This window comes from Dermacentor silvarum, chromosome 4 (genome assembly GCF_013339745.2).
Source record: "Dermacentor silvarum isolate Dsil-2018 chromosome 4, BIME_Dsil_1.4, whole genome shotgun sequence".
Lineage (NCBI taxonomy): Eukaryota > Metazoa > Arthropoda > Arachnida > Ixodida > Ixodidae > Dermacentor > Dermacentor silvarum.
This window is the reverse complement of record NC_051157.2, coordinates 29,973,161-29,994,000: the sequence shown is the minus strand read 5'-3', so window position 1 is coordinate 29,994,000 and position 20,840 is coordinate 29,973,161. Positions and strand designations below refer to the sequence as shown.

The following is a 20,840-nucleotide window of genomic DNA, read 5'->3' as shown; positions in this document are numbered from 1 at the left end:
CAATTTATGGCATGAGAACAAATTGTAGACGCCACTCCCGAACTCAGTAACTAATGTATAACAGCTCGCACCATTACAGCGTGTTCTTGTTATGTATGCCTCAAGAAATTGGCGCAAAGCAATAAAATGTAGTACCAATTGCGTCGGCTAGCATTATCTTTGTACATAAAACACACTTAAAGGTAAAGTCGGGTAATAAGTATCTTCAACGCAGATCACGAGAGAAAACACGAAGTCAGGTGGAGTTGACTTTAGCAGATTTACGTATGCGACATAACGTTGCGTGTATCTCATGTGATTTATTCTTTTCTGTCACAATTTCCTTCTTCACCGCCGCCTTGTTTTAACATCTTTCATATATAATTCTACGCGAAAAGGAGCAGGCGGCTCCGCTTATAGCCGCCAACAACTACTAAGCACTTTGTATTAAAAGGAATGATCTTAGACCGCACAACACCGAGGCAGCTTGTATCACTGCGTTTCTCATATGAAGGCTAGAGACGTTGGGCGACGCCTCACCGGAGCCAAGACAATACGGGCCAATGAATTTAATGGAGGGTCGCCTGGCTGCTTACGAAACCCGCATCGTCTTGCGTAAGCGCGGCTGAAAGAGGCGATCGTTAGTCTCCGCTGTCTCGCACCATAAGGGTTAAACCTTTCGCGCCTTTAACGGCGTCGCATTGAATTCTATTTTGCGGTAGGCTGAATTGTCTTCAGGGTTACACGAAAGTGAACAGCGTGCTTCGACGGAGTCCTTGAATTCCTATAGCGCGAGTGCCAGCAAGGTCGCTCGTTTTGTTGTCACCAATTGGGCTCTCCAGTAAGCCGTAACCGACGTGTGATTACTTCGCGGATCATAGCGTTCTCTGTAACATTAACGTGCGCCTGAAAGCCATACGAGCTTTCACGGATTGTTGGGCAACACGTTCTTTCTCTTGTGTTTTTTTTCTCTCTCGCTCCCTCTCCTCTGTGTTAAAACTGTGCTTCACGTGTCTAACTTTGCCTACGTAGAAAGTGGATCGTGCTATCAAACTAAAGGAAGTTCGTGATCACACTGGCTTAGCTGACTTATCGACGTTTCGTAAAGCAACTTGTTAACGTTAAAATGGATGAAAGAGAAGGAACGTAGCTCAACAGCTTCGTTTGTCGCCTCCATATGTTGTCAAAAAATGAGAAGAGAATAAATGAAAGTATCTTAGAGGCTAATAAAAAAAAGCAAAATTCGCGCTTGAATAATATCCCTGTGTTTGTTTGCACTATGTCCGGTACCGGCCAGTCGTCAAAAACAGTAGCCAGGAGCCAACAGGAATCACGATGGCACGATGGCAACAGCGTCACGACGCTATTACTTTCAGTATGACTCCACGTATTCGCCAAGAGCTAATTGGCAACACAGCAGGCCAGCAGCAGCGGGAAATTTGAAGGAAGATGCAAAGGAAGGCTTTGCTTTAAAAGAAAACATAAATGTGAACTAGACGAGAACAAAACAAAACACAAACAGCAGGAGCAACTCATACGCACCTGTGTTAAGTAAATGAAGTTCATGTTCACTGCAATAAAACAACTGCTATTTGCCGGCTACTTTCCCTAGTAATGTTCCCAAGGTCACAATTGACTGACATGTGCTGTAACGAACAGTTGTAGCGCAAGGGCGTTTTCTTTGTGAGTACGGGTCCTGTTTCTTCTAGGCATACTCCTACACTCGCAGAGACAGTCACGACGTTAGGAGTTGCTATTTTCTGACGGCTGGCGCCGGAACTGCAGGCGGTTGCACACGCCGGACACCAAGGCTGAAAGAGTTTCAAGCGGCTGGGATATGTAATGGGCACTTGCGGGCTCGCTCAGCGATCTTGGGACAATGTAGTTGTCGTGACTTACTAAGCGGGCTGGGCGTTTGTGGTTCCGGTATTTTCTTTCATAGAGGCGATGCATGGTTCGTCATGGCGCTCCGTGTATCGGGCGTGGTTGCTAGGTGCACGTATACTCAGACCATGGAATAGTCAGTGCTTGGAGATGACCGTGATTGATGATTATAACAACACTCATATACGTATTACCTTTAGTCATTCTGATAAATTTCTTTCACATCTTTCTTTTTCTCCGCATCTTTTCTACCCTTTTCCCATTCCCCTTTGTAGAGTAGCCAATCGGACAGTTACTACATGGTTAAAACCTCGCTTCCTTTTTTCTATTGTTTTATTTCTACCTCTCTGACGTCCACTCGTTTGTCTTATATTTAGAGTAGCAGTAAATGTATAATCTGTGAACGGCAATGCAGCAATCGCCATTTCAATGTTGCCCATGTCTGTGGACTTATATCGAGAGAACTACTTGTCTCAATGTATCGTGGTCGCGGAAAAAGCGCAATCAAGGCAGATCTTTTGTATTCACAGAGAAGGATAATGGTTGTTTATGAAACCATGTGAATCTGAGAATATAAGCCATCGATGGGGCGGATATGCGACGCGCATTAAGAGTAGACCCAAGTGACAGAAGGGAACAGTTGGCAATAGTTGAACACCAACTTTTCCCTGTAGATTCTTAGGCAAGAAGTCAGCTGAAATTAAAGCACTCTATACTGACCTTTTTCAATCTCCTTGTTGTGGCGTGGCTACTTGCAGTAATGTGATTGAATGGTTCTTATACGGTCGTCTCAAAGGAAATGGTAGTTTTACGTGCCATCGACGGCCTTAAACGATAGTGCTAAGAGAAAAAAAGAAGAAACACCGAATGTCTCAAGCTCTCGACTATGGAGTTATAGCTAAACCTGAAGTAATAATGGCTGCAGCTCGTCTAGTACGACTTTCAAGTTTGTTCTCGGATCACAGCGTTGCTGGCACGTTCACAGGTGGTCAATTGCTATCGCGTATTTAAGAGAATTATATCAGTATACATGCACTTTGCAAGAAGTAACATTATGCCACACGTCAGAACGTGACAAACAAATGTTCTTGTGTACGAATTTTCTTTAGGTGTTTCTGGGCAATAGTGAAATCATGCTTGTGAACTTAGACAAGCGCACACTATGAACGAGGATAAAAGACAGACATAGTGCATGCACTATTAGACGACAATCACGTAAAGAAATAAGGAGGGTGCGCCGAACTGACCGCGCATCAGCGAAAAGAGGTAGCTATAATAGTCATCTTCCAACCGCAAAGACGTATGTGCAACCAGGTCGAGCTACGGGTCGCATTTAACTCAAGGCACTCAGCTCTGCTGACAAATGTCCTCTGTGTCACAAAAATAAGGGGACAGCGGAGGTCGCGGGCGCGTCACGTGGCGTGGGAGCAGCAGGAGCGGCCCGGCACTCGCAGCCACCTTCTCATGCAGTGCAGCTAGCTCTGTCCAGCAATAAATGATCAGGAGAGAAAACCGTCGGAAAGTGATGCATTGACCCTGCGTGTGGGAAGGCAGGGCCCCGACTGAATCAGCGCTTTTCACGGACGACCACCGCCATTGCTCAAGGCTGCCCGTCTATATAACCCACCCGCTGACTATCCGGGCAGCTCGCGCAAACGGCGTATACGAGGAACGACACTGCTGCAAACTGGTTTTCCGTATGCCATAGGAACAAGAAGTTTCGCAGAGGGAGACACAAGCACGCATACACACAAAGAAAAAGAGAAACAAAATGCCCGCCGAAAAGTTGTACGAGCAGCGGATAATGTTATACATGCGCGTCCTCCGGCCCCAACTCTTATCCTGAGTCTTGTGGTTAACTGTTCTATTATTTATTTATTTTTTGTTTTGTTTATGGTGTTTACAGTGGTGTGAAAAACAAACAAACAAGACTCTAAAAGAGCGCGTTCTAGATAAGGTTAAAGAAGTTGCTGGTCTGTGGTTGGTGCATGCCAGAATTTCGGTTTGTTGCGTTAGCATTTATGGTTTTCAGACCAAAATGACAAATAGGCGTGGGCAAATCCTGATTTCGAGGAGTAAGCCGTTCACCCTTTTTAAGTTTGCTCGCAGATTACGTTGTGCGTGCGTGCGTGCGTGCGTGTGTGTGTGTGTGTGTGTGTGTGTGTGTGTGTGTGTGTGTGTGTGTGTGTGTGTGTGTGTGTGTGTGTGTGTGTGTGTGTGTGTGTGTGTGTGTGTGTGTGTGTGTGTGTGTGTGTATTGGCCTGCCATCTCCAAAAAGAACAGGAAAATTTAAAGAAAGAACAACGTGCACCCTTTCTTGAGGTCAATGCCGTCCTTGTTTGCTCTTGCATATTTGGGGGCTGTGACCGCACCTCCCGAAGACGCTGCGCAATTCTGAAAGCGCCCGTGGGATTAAGAACACGGGTTACTCATGAATAAAACATGCGCCGCGGTTTTTTCTATCTGCGAGTCGCACAAAACAAAGAGCCACGGCGGTGACTTCGAGTGGGCTTCGCCTTCGCGCTGAGCAGCTCTTCCGAAACGGCGCAAGCTTTTTTATAGAGCCGTGTCATCGGGCTGGTTTCTGGGCAGTGACTTATAGTCTATATAGACGAAGCGTTGCGGGATGCAAGGAGTTCGAGGAAATGCCACTAGCCGCGCTGAAGCGGATGCAGCCTTATTTATTATTTAATAGTACTTCCTACTGAGAGATTAAATTAAGCGGTTGAATGTCCCAAGGATAAGCCTGGGCTGCATGAGAGAGGCTGTAGTGAAGGGCTTTGATTAATTTCTACAGTCCAGCGCTCTTCAATGTGAACATTTATATAAGTGCACGAATTAAAGCTCTTCTAGCAATGGACCACCCCGTCTTTTTTTAAAGATAAACATAAACAGAGGAATTGTTGTCGATGTTTTTGCTGGTGACAGCTACGCCTTTACACTTGGTTAATAATATAGGGTGAGTGCGCGTCGCATTCCCCACGCACCCGGACTAAGTACAGCGATAAGAAAGATGACGGTAGATAACTTGGAGTCCCTGCCATGGTTCAGTTTTTTTTCTTTTTTGTACTAAGCATGCACATCGCGACGTGCGCATACTATCTTTGCAAATATTTGCCTGTGAAACGTATCTCTGCGGTGTCGCCTGTAAGCTTCGCACCTGCTGTAGTATCTCGAATGAGCGTTGCCCTTTACGGGATCGAGGTTTTGTATGCAATGCATTGCCGAGCGCGTCGCGCCCACAGTGCAAATCGCAGTAGCACAAATCGCCACAAATATCTCACGGTGGACAATACGTTGTCGCTGCAGGCTGCTTTCTTGCCTCTCTCGTATTCCCTCGCTACAACGTTTCTTCTTCATGCATCTTCTCCCAATGGGTCTACTAATATTTATAGCGCGAATTGAAGTATAGGAATAGAAGACAATGTAAATATGATTTATTGGCCTAACTATCGTAAATTAGTGGTCAGTATCCGCGCGATATTTACTGCCGTGGTGGTCCAGGCGCTTGGTGATGGCGGATGCCGCCTTCGGGCTGGTCCACACAGGATTGCGTTCGGTCCATCGTAGGAAACCCGAACTGGACAAGCTGCTGTGTCTATATATAGTAAGGAAATGATTAATTTGACGTGTGAGGTGGGGATGCTGACTCATACTGAGAAGTTAGTTACCCGGGCGTCGTTGGGAATTGCTACGATCATATTAACAAATGGTGGTGCTTAGCCTAGGAAATCACACACATTAAATAGGGTGTCCCAGGTAACTTGAGCCAAAGTTCAAAAATATTCAAATGCCACGTAGGTGGACAGGACCACGGTAATGATGTTTGCCATCGCTTGGAGATACTCAGATTATTTTTTTTTGCATTCCACCTAATTACATAATTAGTCCTAATTAATTAATATACTTCTCAAGTATTATAATTGGATGAAAACTGTCAATGAGAAAGTTGTTGAGCAACATGAAAAGCTCCCGATACAGCTTCCTAAAAAAAAGGTGTTTTTCCAAGCATCAAGGAAGCTCGCGAATACACGCAAAGTGCCTCGAACGGCCCGTTGCGCGGCAAACTTGCGTGTATTCGCGGGCTTCTCTGTTGTTTTTCATCATTTTTCATCTGCTGACATATATGTTCCAGTACTGAATGTACAGATATGGTGGTAATCACCGCTAAGTTTAAGATCGGACGTTCATATGGGGCAGATATATCGAGCTCGACTTGAATAACACGTGATATATTACTTTTTCGATCGCTTTCGCTTTTTTTTTTCCATTTGCTGTCAGTTTTTCCATTTGTTAGTTGCTGAGGTGTTATTCTTTTTAATGTTTGCGAGAGAGGGGGCTGACCCCTTCGGCCTTCTATATCACGGCGCGCATGATGCATTAATTATTAGCATAGTTCCATCGCTTCATTTCCTATAACACCCGTAAAGAACACTAAAGAAGAAAATTATTTCACCTGTATTAGTAAATTACTGTTCGACAATAGCAGAAACGCCACTCTTACCGTAATAAGAGGCTGGGTAGAAAAGAAAGATTGGCGGTGCCGCCGCCTAAGTTCCCGCACCAGCAAGCCATGACGTCATGCATATTGTGGCGTCTGGTAGAGCCTAGTTAATTGTTTATCGGTAACCATGGACTACATTGTGTTCTAAAGGAGCCAAAGTTTAAACGTGACAACTTTCGGGAACTTTGACTGAGCCAAACGTGGCCCAAATACGAAAAGAAATACTTTGAAATCCGTGATATCACACTGACCTACCGGCGCTGGGTTACGACGCGAAATAAAAAAAAGACAAAGGAAACAAAAAACTTTTTTTTTACATTTTCATTTTCTCCTCTTGTAATTAACCAGTCATCGCGGAATTGGCGAAGATATAGTTCTCAAAGAATAATTGTCGAGTCTAAGCTGATTTAATGTTTCCCTTTAGTGGTCCTTTAACCGTCACCGGGCCGTTCATTTCCTTAAATAGTATATCATGCACCCCTCCATCGATCCACCAACCACAGGTCGTAAGCGTCCATGTTTCTGCTGGCCGAAGGTGCGGCGCGCGTCCGGCGTGACTGGGCGGGGACTCAATAGAACTGAATAACACTCATGATCTCGTGTTCCGACGCCATCGTGGTCACGATAAGGTTGGGTACGCCGAATGCAGGCGACCGTGAAAGACGCGCGTTGCTCTTGTTTTTTTTTTTTTTTTTTTTTTTTTTTTTTTTTTAGTTCGTGGTTCCAGTTCCCGCTCTCTATAGCTCTTAGTAAGACAACGAATGGCGAATGGAATACTGGCGGGAGCTGTTATTCCATGTGCCTGTTTAATTCCACGTACCTAAAGGACTTCGACTTTGGTCAACAGCAACTTGGCACCCTATAGTGGCAGTCGCACTTGTCATCAGCGGTCAGATAAAAGCAGAGCAACCATCCAAATTGGAATACCCCCTTCAGGAGCGCGATCATGCAACTGCGCGACCCTCCGAGTGAGAGCGTCGTCCGCGCAGGGCACGCCCCTTACGACTGTCACACTTTCGCGCAGTATATACTATTGAATATGTGACCTTCTTCAAGTACATTGACGTTTGTACGCAGTTACGATGCAGTGTGAGTGGTTTATTGGAACCACTAGATGTCTTTGCCAGACGATATGTAACGCACTCGAAGCGCCACGTCCAGCAAGCAATCACTCTTGAAAGGGTAGTGGGAAGCTTTCGTGAGAGAGTGGAATCTCTTCGCCGGGATTGCGTGCGTGTTACCGACCGAGTATTCTATAGAACCGGACATTTAATCTGGTTAACTTCCCTGCCTTTCATATCTCATTTTATTTCTTTCTCTCCTTCGTTTATGAACGAGAATGCTGGTATTCATCAGGGGCCGAATTCACAAACATTCCGTTCGTATTGTGCTGTTTGCCATTGTTGTCCAACCGCCTTCGCTAATGATATTTCCAACATCACGATTGGCTGACGCCTGCTTCTACGAACAGTCTTGGCGTAAGGAAGTTTTTGTGAATGCGGCCCTTGAAGTATAGGAAGAAACTACAAGTGAAGGTGCCTCTAGAAGAAAGTGTTGTCAATAGGACGAGGCTACAAGTGATCCCTTGTATGGGCTTTTGCAGTATTTACATGTGAGCCATTCTTTCATCCCTTTCATGAAACTTTCTCGACATTGCAGCTTTTCTGTAAGACTAAAATTCGACTTCAGCGGTGAAGCTTACACTTAGTAAAGCTAACCTGATTACACTCATTAAAACGCCACCAAAACATTATAACAAAACTAACGGTTGCTTCAACACCGCTTGTGATATATTGCGTCTACGCTACCCTGTCGTTATATACTTCTAGAGTCGCTTCTGCGTACGGCTCTTTTAAAAGAAAAGGTCGCGGTAGTTACTACTAACTGTCACACCATTTGCATGTTAGTATAACTGCAGTTGGTGACGATAGAGTAACGTAACTGACTAAACAAGAGAGACAGAGACAGATAAATGAGATGCTAAAGGCAGGGAGGCTAACCGGAAGATAGATATCCAGTTTGCTACCCTGCACTGGTCTTCGGAAGAGGTAAGGGAAGACATAAAGATGAAGAAAAAAAGCCCACACATAGAAAGACAGGGAGATGAAAAAACAAAACAGACACACTAATGGGTACTAATGGGTCTCAGCTACCAATTCCGAACGCAGATGGCACCACCGGGTTCAAAGTTTATGTTCTATAACACATATATCGGTCGCTTTGTGGAATACGCCACATCTGGTTCGATATTTGCAGCAGAGTTGAGAATATTTGTATCAAATGGTGGTGCTAACAGCGTTTGTAATTGGTAGCTGAGACCCATTAGTAACAGGGACTATTTTGTTCAGCTAGTTATCTTACTAACTCTGTCGTTACCAACCGCCGTTATAGTAAGGTAGCAAATGGTGTGACACTAGCTAGGTAGTAACTTCTACGACCTTCTTTATTTAAGAGTGCGTTTCTGCGTCGGCGTGTGATGGTTGTGCGACGTTTCTCCAAGCGTGTGCAACCTGCGCTCTTTTATTCGTCGCGCTGCCTGCTGCCTAATCAGTGCTTTGTTAGGTTTCAATTGAGCCCCGATATGGGCTTGTCAATTTTCCCTTCGTCGACAAAAGCGGGCAAAGTCCACTTTATTTCCCCCTGTATACCTCTGCGTACACTTGCCCGGCGACATTGTAAGCGAGGGCGCCCTAACCAGAGATATACGTTCGTTTGTCCAAACATTTCCATCACTTGCATGAACCTCTGTCACAGCTGTTGTTTATAACGTAACGCGCCCAGCAATTGGCAGCAGTGAATCGACAAGTGAATGGCGGAGCAAGGAGTTGGCTTTGCCAGACCTACCGCGAATGCGACATCGGGTTTTTTGCCGAAGCGGCAGTTTCTATTGAATGATAATCGAAGCGCAGGACAGGTTCTCGAAAGGATTGATGTGCGTGAGCCGCTTTCTTCGCTCTTGCATTGGGATCTTCAGCGGAGTGCGAAGGTCACCTATAGTCACCGGACTCTGCGTGCGGGTAAGCTTCCGACGAGATCTCTCTTCCGAGGTACGCATAGCGATCGACGTTATACTATATCCTCTCGGAGCTTAAGACAGTGCTTCTTTTATTCCTCAGTCTACGTGCTAACCAAGGCGTCTACTTTCAAGAAATGTTGATAGCTTAGCGACTGTTCATGGTATTTTTTTTTATTCGGCGAACCGCTTAGCGCTGACTTCGTACAGTCACTCTATACTCGAAGTATAGGTGCCTCCCAAGGGAGTGAATGCACGTACGCGCGTCAGGTATAACACTTTTCTGGAGAATCTCTGGTTGCTTCTTCATTGGTGCCTGGACTTTTACCTCGTTTTATGGCTGATCGGGTAAGTTTGCTGGCGTTCATTCCACACAGCCCCTTTATACTAAGAAAGCTTCCAGGGTGGAGTGACCGAAAACTGTGATTCTCCCTTCAGGTTTGCTTGTTGTATACAGTGGCGTCTTAAGGTTTACTGACCTTACGCATTTCTTCTGCATTAAACATTCCGGTATATTACCAGCGATAAGCTTGTTGCCGCGTTCGTCATCTCTTTATAAACGGCATAGACTGAAACATTTAATAATCGTCAGGGCGGTGGCGAGTTTGCACACGTGCGCGATCAAACGTCTGGCTTTGTTATGCCTTACGGGCGAAATAGTGTATCCACTTTTTTTCTTCTATGTTTTCTTCTATTTAACTTTTGCACATTTTTACCTTATCACGTCCCAAAAAAGAAGAGAGCCCTCAATATTAACCATTGTTATACTTATGTCTATGATATTCAAAAATTTTGAATCATGTGCGTGTGTCACTGCAATATTAATTAATTCGCGCGCTGATTGGTCGAGTAAAGAACATTGTTTACCGGGGCCTGCCACGCAACATATGGGTTTGAAGATCGCACACTAAAATGCTGATTAGAACAATGTTGCCATGCTGTCAGTATATCGTAGTCTGTTTACGCAGGAACCTTTGCGATGTTGCTGATGTTTCGCTGATGTTGCGCAACGTTCACGTGTGAACGCGATAACGTCATCATTGGCTGGCGTATCTCGCGTTTCGCAAGGACAGCGCCTTTTTTACTCTTAATTTCTGATAATCAGCCAAGGGATCCCGGAAAGGTCTAACCTCGTACGTTAGTTCTACTTTTATTTTGTTGTGGTGACTTTTATAGAAAGTATAAAGCGGGCAAAGGTGATGTATTATGCACTACTCTAGAAAAATACACCTATCTCGTGAACATAACTTACGCAAAACTCACACAAACAAGGTTGCAAATTCACGCCAAATGTAAATGATCATGTAAATTTAGCTCGCTTTAAGCACTTAATCACGTGCACTTTACAAAAAAGTGCAGCATTCGCTTTTGTTGCGAAGTTCTAAAGTTCTTTCCCTAAAAAAAAATAATAATTGCTGATAGCATGGAGTAGTGTGCTCCCAGTGGTTGCTTTAATTTTACTTACAATTATAGAATGGAGTAAATCTTACTGAAATCAGTTTCGCGACTGCCTAATAAAATGTTTTCTGTGTTTCACGTTTATATGAACGAGTGATGCAGATGAAGCTTCATTTTAGCCCTGATTTGCAATAAATTAAGGATTCGTCGCAACACTATCTTTACTCTCAGGCATACATGTGTAGTACATGGTGGAATACATCTGTAATGGCTCATAAAAGAGTCGCGCTAAACCCTTAGACATGTTGCGTCAGAAGATTTTATGCCGTCACAATAACGGCTAAGTATGGCATATCTTCCGATGCTTCTTATATCATGCCAAACAGAATGCGAGGCATATTTGCGAAGTATTGAATTTACTGCCTTACCATCGGCTTCCGGTCTGCTAGTAAAAACAGCTAAATGGCCCTGTCTAACTGAGCGTCTCCTGTCTTTATGCCACACGAATACATGTTTCTTTCTCTATTTTTTATGTGGAGTTGTTATCATGCCAATGGAGCAAGGAAAAAGCTTGCAATCTTCTTATCACTTTCACTGCTCGAAATCATTTCACTAGTTATCTTTCCTTTTTTTTTTCGTGATGTTGCCCATTGAATTTCACAGTGTGCAGAAATGCCTTTCCATTTTTGTCACACTCATCTCAGATTAAACGATCTAATGCAAACAAGTCAGATTAAGAAATATTCTGGGGTATTATACAACAGACACCAAAAACACTGCCAATGGGCGCATTAGGTCCTCGAAAAACAAATTATTTAGTAACTCTCTTGATTTCGATATGTATACGATTGACTAAACTATAGTACTCTGCAGCAATATATTTTCAGCTGTGTGATTATTTAACGCGCACTTTCCGAGTTACGCAATGTCCCCTCCCCCCAGTTCGAAATATTTCATTAACGAAGCTTATCTGGAGTATAAATAAATTTGTTAATCTTACTATCTGTTCAGAAATATCCAGCATTAACTTGATGCTTCCGACATCACTCATTCTAAAGTGCATCTTTATAACGCTACAGTTCGCGTGTCGGGTACTTTCTTGTTGCTTTCCACTTCCTCTATTTGTCATTTCATGTAATTACGTTTCTCGCCTTACGCTGCCTTTGTGTGTCCATGATACTGCATGTGTGCATGCGTCTGCGCTTAACCGGTGCTCTTTTTTATAAAGACTATTCATCTGTTCCGTCTCCCTGAAACTGTATGTTTTTTGAACGCTTTGGTAAATCAGTTATGATAACATTTGTTACTGTTCGGCCCCTGTCGCGGGACACACACACTTGATCTACCACATTCGGGGTACCACACATCTCGTTCGTGTTCCTACACACCTAAACGACGTTTCCTGAATAATCACCAGCCCATCTCCGGTCGTCAACGCATTCGAATAATCTATGGTTAATGGTCACGTTGAAGAATATTGTTAATTCAAATGAAGATATAAGAAATAGTCTGAGTCACCGTACAAGTGTTACGACTGTTTCGTTACACTTGTGAATGTAAGAAAAACTGGAATATAAACAATCATAAGACTTAAGAGGAAGCATAAGCTCAGGCCCAACTCCGATGCCACCTATTCAAGTACATGTTAAACGCAGAAATGGTTGCAATTAAGAGAAAAAGTTCATTACTAATGACAGTTGCAAGCGGAATTTCAATTAGGGCCTTAATTCTTTAAAGGGATTTTCCAAAATTGGTAAGTTTGCAAAATGCAGCAGCATAACTTTTACAAATGCGTAGCTCTGCACCATTAACAGATATCGCAGTTCTGTAAACTGCATCCGTTAGAGCACCCAAAGCGGACAAATTTGGTGTGTCAATTTGTACCTTACGTGAACTCGTTACATTGTTTACAAGGGTGTTGCAAAAATTCTACTCACAAGTTGGTAGTGTACTTGAGAGCCATGTATATTATATCAATTTTGTCCGCTTTAGATGAACTATTACGTGCACTTTGGAGAATTGTGATATCTTTTCGTATTACTGAGTCACAGAGCTGTAAGTTGAATAGTTTCATTTTCTAAGAATTTGCGATATTAGCCAATTTTTAATAAAAAAGTGACAACCTAAATAAAAAGTTCCCCAACCAGCTGTCACTAGATTTCAACTTTTTCTTTTAGATGCAACAATGAGAAAAACGATTTCTCCTTTCCTATGTATTTAGATAGGAGCCCCGAAGCTAAAGCTCCCTCTTAAAGTGAAGCTCGACGAAAGGTAAAGCTACTCGGGAGCTCCCGACGTGCTCCGATATTGAAGTTCACAGAGGACAATGGCTCGGTGCGGCACGCGCCTTTCCTACTCATACACTGCGCGAATTTCACGAAACATGGAGATATAAGAAAGAAATAAGACTGATTAAAAGCATTATGTATCGTATCAAGATGGACATTGTAATGTGTTGCTTTCTCATTTCTATCATTCGCTTTCCAACGCACTCTGGCATCGAATCATTAAAGTAACTCAACCTTACTAACCAAACTTGCTCGCTGATTGACTCGAACTTAACCGAAACTGACTGACTGAATGACTGACTGACTGAACTCACTCGTTCACTCACTCACTCACTGAAACCTAACCTAGCCAAATGACTGATTAAAAAATTGGAGGATGCTTAAGCTTCGCCTTTGAGAGTGGAACGCGATAGCGTTACCGGGCTCCATTCGCATCACATTTTTCTTTATGAGTAGTCTTCACTGCAACACTAAGGCCGGAAAGCCAGCTTACAATGACCAAGCTTACACTGATCCCCTTAAAATTGTCTTCAGTTTTAACCACAAATGCATTGCTGGGAAGACATTTTACGGGAACAATTTAGGCCGTCTTATAACAAAATATGAAGGCCCTAGGACCTTTTTTATTATTTTAGTAATTGTGTGGTGTTGCCCCGAGGCGCGCGCGTGTCCAAAATTTAGAAAGTCTCGGTTTTCAACGTTCCCCTCAATGTTGCCTAGAACCAATGTACAGCGAAACGCCGTCAGAATTGGAGAACGCTTAAGCTTCGCCTTTAAGAGTGAAAGGCGACAGCATTCAAAGATCCCTGGCTGCTTATCAGGCTTTTTTCTAGTATATTCAAATTACAATCCGACGCTATCACGCCTGTAGGTTGTGGTTAAGTCGTACTTTACGATTTTTCTGACAGATTTTACTTTGAGAAATACAATTTTTGTTCACTAATGCCTTGCGTCACGCCTGTGTGGTCGGGGTGGTTCGGGATGATGTGGTTCGCATTGATTATTTCCGCCAGACGAAGCCCACGCCGGATTTTCTGCGACACGGGGCCCTTAACGCTATCGCGTTATAGAGAATCCTGCATATTCACGTAATAAAGCTACCGGAACAACAAGCAAATCGTTGAGCCCTGCCTATTCGCGTTCTATGTTCGCAGATGCAAGAGCGCGAGTGTCCGCTGGACACTCCGCTGGACACCATCTCGCTGGACTCTGGCGAAGAGGACAACGACGACCGCGAGGAAGGGAAGGCGAGTCTCTGCTCGAGGCGCCTCACCTTCCTGCTCACCTGCCTGGCGCCAAGCGCTGACATCATCAACATTTGGAGGTACCCTTACATCGCCTACAAGCACGGAGGTGAGCCCATTCATGCAGTCCGTGTGGCTAGTGCAGTTGCAGTTGTAGCCAGTTGGTGACTAATAGACAGCGTTACACGCAGGGCACGCAAGCGGCTTGCGCAACCAAGAATTCAAACTTGCGTATGTAAGCGGAACGCAAGCCTCTTGCGTCCCCTAATATACATATCTCCGATGTCTGCGACCATAGGGGAGGCGACGTTTAGCTGCGGCACCAAATGCGTATTTATATAAAAAAACATGTGGTTGATCCCTCTTGTATAGGAATCGGTATAGAACACGAAAGTGAAACGTGTCTTCACAGAAGTAGTGTAATGTTTATTGCACATTGATATATAATGTCTATTGGTGTTTTGTGGCTAAAGCGCCCTTAGGCGTTGATGCACCCACGCTGACGCCTGGTGGCACGTCTCCTCCATCACGACTACCAACGTCGATGACCATGAGCAACCGTCGTGCATATGGAAGCTGCACTACGCTGCACACGCTAGCACAACGCGAAAGACGAAGCACGTAACTGACACACTAATACAACGCGCAAGACAAAGCACGTAACTGAATCGTCACCGAGTCAAATCAGCGCGTACAGCGCGTCGTAATTGCAGCCTCCGCGATCAACTTCAGAAACATTTTCAGAGCTAATTGCGGAGGCCACGCTCCGCTGTGCTGAGTACGGTGAACGCCACCTAGGTGGCGTTGGTAGTGCTTCTTGATGCCAGCGTCCCTTCGAATGCTGGCATCGAGGCGTCGTAGTGCTGAGACCACCGAAGCGTTCACTGTCGGTGCGCGTTAGTGTCATAATGCAGTACTTCTCTTTTCTGCTCGTAGGCGGCGGCACCGCCCCGAGCAAGAGCGCGGGTACACGGAGGAGTGTTAGATATATAAGGCGCGTCTGTGTAGCTCTCTGCAAATGCGTTTGTGGCGCAATGGGTTAAACGCTCGGCGATCTATCGTCGCGGACCGAGAGGTCGTGGGTTCGATTTCCAAATTTTGCATGTTTGTGGAACTTTTTCTTCTGGTTTCTTTCTTTGTATTATGTATGTCTTACATACGTCTGTATGTATGTCTTACATACGTATGTCTTTCTTTGTCATTATGTATGTCTGTATTATTATGTATTGACTTTGTATTATAATGACGTATTTCCGTGACGGAAATACGTCAGTGAAGTCTTGGTGGACCCCGGCATAAAACACTTTCGTGTTAAAAACGTTGCGAGGCGAGAAGGTGGGTAAGATTTCCGACGCTGTTCGACGATTGTTCCATTCTGATCGCGTCGAAAACCTCCGAGCCGCCACCAGAGGCTCCGGCAACAATCACCAACGCCGCGCGCGTTCCGTGCGAACGCGGGCAAAACGCCGACGGCGTCGACAACAGTTCTGTGCGTTGCTGGTGCTGCTGCATGTCCAAGTTTATATAGCTGATAAAACTACTATCCTTACTCCGTATAGCTCTCTACTAATTTGCTATCGCAATTGATGCTTCGCCTTTCGGGTGAAACTGCGACAATTTTTTTTTCATTACAGCACACTTCGACAAACACACTTTATATAGTGTGTACAAGTGGAAGGCAACGACAGTGCTTAATGCAGTTCACATTCTTGGCGTAAGAAAATACTACCACGAGCATGCCACCGTGCCTTATAACTTGTTTCTTTGTATGCTATGGGGAAAAAAGTTTCATGTGTTAAAATAAAAGGAAAAGGCAACTAGTATATTAAAGACGTATGCACATTTCGTGTGCGCATTAGTGCAAAACTAAATTGAAGAAATTTAATAGATCACGTGCCAAAGTGGGTTCATCAGAGCGTGACAAAAAGAAAGCAGGAATGCGCCGTGACTTCTAGCGAAATTGGGAATCAAAATGGCCTCTCACCAAATTTGTCGGTAAATAGCGCTCAAAATTTTGGAGTTGTCTCCACCTTAAAACAGCGCTTGCATGTAGGCTCCCTAGGAAAAGCTCTTTCTGCAGTCGGCGTCTCCTGTCGTCGTCGTCACGGTAAAGCAAGCGGCTCGTGCTCGCGCTCGGCACGCCCTCGTGCCACTGCTCCCGCGTTCGTCGTCGTCGTCTACCACAGCTGGCTGCGTTGCCGCTCATCATTCCAGCGTAGAATTTCACTTCTCTTCTGTGGTCGTAGTGGGGCGGCCGCGTTCACGGGGTTATGAGCCATTGCCTAAGTCAGCCCATTAGCGGTGCATCATTGCATGCTTCGCACCTCCCCAGGTTTCACGTTAGTGGAGCTGCATTTCGCTCAATGGGACATTTGACACGCATATTTCTGTGCTCTTCACCGATTGCAGCCTGTTGACGAGCCACACCATACTGGTCAGCTCGAAACTTATTGCATGTGTACCTGAGGTTCTTTAAATATAGGGTAGTCTGTTTTTCATTCTTCCTCCATTTAGGTGTGGCCTGGTTACGACCGCCGACCTCCTGAACTCATTCTGTGAAGCCTAAAGCCACTGCCTATTAGCCGTCGTGGCAGTTGTCTTTCTGTGTTTGTGCTTACATGTGTATTTTAAGCCCTTCACGCTGTACGTAACAAACCTCAGTGCGTCCGGTCACGTAGAAAAAGTACCTTAGCGTTTTCAGTTTGACGTTGCAAGTGCCAGAGAGACAAAGCCTGCCCACCTGTTTGGTTTCTGCAAGGGGTGTGCTATCGATGCTTGGCCCTGTGCCTCTTCGCACTTCGACTAAAGAAACACCTTCCGAGAAGGCTCGATCGGCAAGCTCTTTCCTGGAAATAAAGAAATCACCCTACTATCTGTCACGTGGCGAGAGCTATCCGAGTACCCACTCTTTGTGGGACGCGACCTCCATCGGCCGATATGTCGTAAATTGCATGCCACAAAACTTCGACCGATTCTCGAGGATGGGCACTACATTCGCGTAAATTTCGTGCTTTGCTAACAGCCAAATCTTATGATAATGAAAATGAGGATTCCTTATAGAATGGCGCAATCACACTGTGGGGGATAAGGTCACGAAGCGGGTGGAAATATGATTAAAAAATTATGGTCGATCCCTCTTCCATGGGAATTGGTAGAACACGAAAGTGAAACGTGTCTTCACACAAGCTGTGGCATTTTTCCTTCGTGAACTCATGGCCCGCTGCAGCGAAAGGCGCAGAATTTGCGGGTCGGCGATCATGTTGCAGGTTTGCTTAGCGCGCGGCATCCTGTTCGCGAGTGCCGTCCTACTGGCGAGTGGCTTCGGCGAAGGTGCGAGCATTCTGGTCCGGCTCCGTAGTGGCTACGGCAGCCAGTCGAGCTGCGACGCGCACAGCTGCAGGAATGCCAGTGGCAGAGTTCACACTGTGCACCGCGAACGCGCGAAGGCATTCTGCTTCACGCTAGCGTGTCTCTCATCGGAGAGAAGCGAGATTCGCTTGGCGACGTCGTTGCCTTTGTGCGCGTTTTAGCGCAGCAGTTGTCTTAGGTGGTGCCATCGCAAGCGAAGCAGAAGGCGATGCACTGCTGATGCACGTTGAAGCCGCAATCCGGAGGTGACGAGGCGCCACAGGCAAATCCGACGATAACTGCCCACACGAGGCCACAGAAATACATGGATTTGTCTGATCTTCGTGCTTGTGGATTTAGATGTTCTCGTGACTTTGTTTATTGCGCTTCATATGCCTTCATTGTTGTAAATTTCCGAGCAATCTATACCTTTCGAACATCGGGCTTCAGAGTTCCTGTGTTCGAATCCTGCCGCCGGACAATATTGCTACACGCAATATTTTATTTTTTGAATAATTGTTTTATTGTATGATTATTTATTGTATAATTATTGTATGAAACTATGCACGAGGCTATACTTGGTTGTTTATTCTATGGCTACACCGCTTTGGACCCTCTGCTGTGCTGTGACTCCCGAAGCGCTCCCTGTCGGCACTCGTTAGTGTCACAATGCAGTGCTTCACTTCACCGCTCCTAGATGGCGACTATCACATCCGTTGCCGGAAATCAGTCGTGAAACCCGGCATAAAACACTTTCGTGTTAAAAAAAAAATAACAATGGAAATGATTTCGCGCAGCCCCTTCATCGGCCTTCTTTTTTCTTTTACTTACGCCGGTGATGGCTCAGTGGCTATGACACTGCTGGAGAGCACGAGGTCGCGGGTTCAATTCCCGACCGCGGTGGCCGAATTTCCATATGGGCAGAATGTGAATAACGCTCGTATATTTATATACGAGCATGGTAGTGAAAACTACTCCGGGTAGTGAAAATTATTCCGGAGTGCTCCCCACTATGGCGTCGTCGCTCTTAGCCTCAGTGTTGCTTTATAACATTAAACTTCACTGTGTACTGTGTGGCGTTTTCCGTCTCAGTGGGACTTATGTATGACTTTGTGGCGCTTTCATAGACTGTGGGAGAGCGGCCACGCAGACAGATGTATATTGTTCATTCCTGAATTCTTTTTCTCTTCTTTCATTCTTTCATACGCATTTCTCCCTTCCCCAGTACAGGGCAGCCAACTGGAGACAACCTCTAGTTTAACTCTCTGTCTTTCCTTTGCTTTTATCGCTTCCTCTCTAAACTTCATGAATGATTAAGACAATCAATAAATCAAACATAAACAATGTAAGGAAATGAGGAAATGTTAGGAGTACATTTAAGCCCACTCTTGTCAACATCAACTGAAACTAAGATGCAAAGCCCAAATTCGCAAAAGAAAAAAAAAACGATAGTTCTTGCTCTAGAACCATTCGTAATGCCATACGCTACCGAATGGCGTCGCTGGGTACTTTATTAACGGAGGCAGCCGGTCAGTGGTCAAACAGCTCTTACGAACGGGAAAAGCCTCGTGAATTCGGACCTAAGATATTTGTTTTATGCAAGGGGGCGGATACCGAGCGTGTCCAGGGCGGAGGTGAGCGCCCTCAGTTGCTCAGTTAAACCGGATCACTCAGCAGACAAGAGGCGCGCTGGTTCCTCTCGATCCACAGACTTCACATTAAAAGTAGCTGATTACAAGGATGCGAATAGCTGTTTATCGCCTGAAATACGACGAAAGCTGCATGCTTGCAACCAACAAAGAAGCCGCATGCAACCGCCGCCCCCGTTGTCCTGATGAAAGCTAGGAAAAGTACTTGAACAGCATCGCCCTGTGGGCATCGCACTATGTGAGATACGGCGCCCTGAGTAGTTTGTGAAGATGCCGTTCAGCCAGGACAGGCTTTCAGAATAAGAAAACATGTGACAGTTATCTCGAGTGCTGCTGTTAAGGTTTTTCCAACAAAGGGGCTGTCAAAAGAAGCTTCTCGGAAATAATATATCTGTTACTCCTTTGAGATGGCGCGGATGTCTCTGAGGTGATTTTTTTTTTCGTGGCTATGTCGCCAACATTTATTTTGATTATTATTATTATTTCTTTTCGAAGAAATCGGGGAGGTCTGCTAATGCAGTATTCGAAGGGTGCTTTACTTGAACTTAGATTTGCACCTCCGTTCGTTCACGATGTGAAATTGACGTAGATATATATGAACATGACCATTCAGATAGTTTTCCGCCGACGAGGTAAAATTTCCATTTGTGTCCTTTTGACACAACTTCTCGCAGTCATTACGCCATTTTAAGCAGCTTACTCACGGCTGCGCAAAACAAGCGATCAACTAAAACTGTATTGCTCTTGCTTGCGTCTTAATAGATTGTGGTAAAAGGCGTTTGATGCAAAGCGTCAGGATCCCGTGTGTTGTATTCTAATTATTTTTTTTTTCGGTATAGAGACGCTTTCTATTCTTCAAAAAGGTACACTAAGAATTGCTCCTAGTGTGCTCCTGTTTGCCCACTGCAGAACGCTGTTATAGTCTACGATTGTGTCATTATGTTATGTGGTATTAAGTACAATCACTTATCTATCCCCGCAGCAGCTTCCTAAGGTTTTGTCTCTCGTTGCAACTGTTTACATGCCGTAACTTACTAGGTTATATCACAGGCAACAATTCTCTAATCTCTTCGTATGCTACTGCATACGTAAACATTACTTGTAATCTAGCTCAAGGTATGGACCACAAATGCTCCCATGATCTTTCTTTTCTACTTTTTTTATCATGAGAAGAGAGGATATGATTAATAAATTTCCGCCTAACCTAATCAGGATTACTTTGTAATTCGGGTAGCAACAGTTGCGGCTACATTTTTTTTTTTCAAACGAAGCTTGTTATAAGGCACATATTTCGGTGGCGTCCGTGCACGCAAGAAACTATCATCAGCAGCATTGGCTCAAGCGTCGTCGTTTTCTTCCGGAGCTGGCTCGTTGGCGCCCTTCGGGTTGCGCTCGTGCTCGGGCTCGGCACGCGCTCGTGCCACTGCTCCCGCGTTCGTCGTCGTCGTCTGCTTCCACAGCTGGCTGCGTTGGATGGATGGATGGATGGAAAACTTTAATGAACGTCCTGAGGTACGCGACTCAGCGCGCAGC

The 20,840-nt window shown here is 45.0% G+C and overlaps 1 protein-coding gene across 8 annotated transcripts in view; it reads left to right on the top strand.

Moving 5' to 3' along the window:
• Positions 1-20,840, top strand: part of LOC119449696 (sodium-dependent dopamine transporter) — a 145,400-nt gene that overhangs the window by 94,961 nt on the left and 29,599 nt on the right. For 7 of the 8 annotated variants that reach the window (XM_049665381.1, XM_049665385.1, XM_049665383.1 and 4 more), the window contains one exon: positions 14,221-14,419. In XM_049665381.1, coding sequence (XP_049521338.1) covers positions 14,221-14,419 — 199 coding nt within the window. Of the gene's footprint in view, positions 1-9,059; positions 9,385-14,220; positions 14,420-20,840 lie in introns of those variants that run through there. The other variant, XM_049665379.1, reaches the window with a different exon arrangement.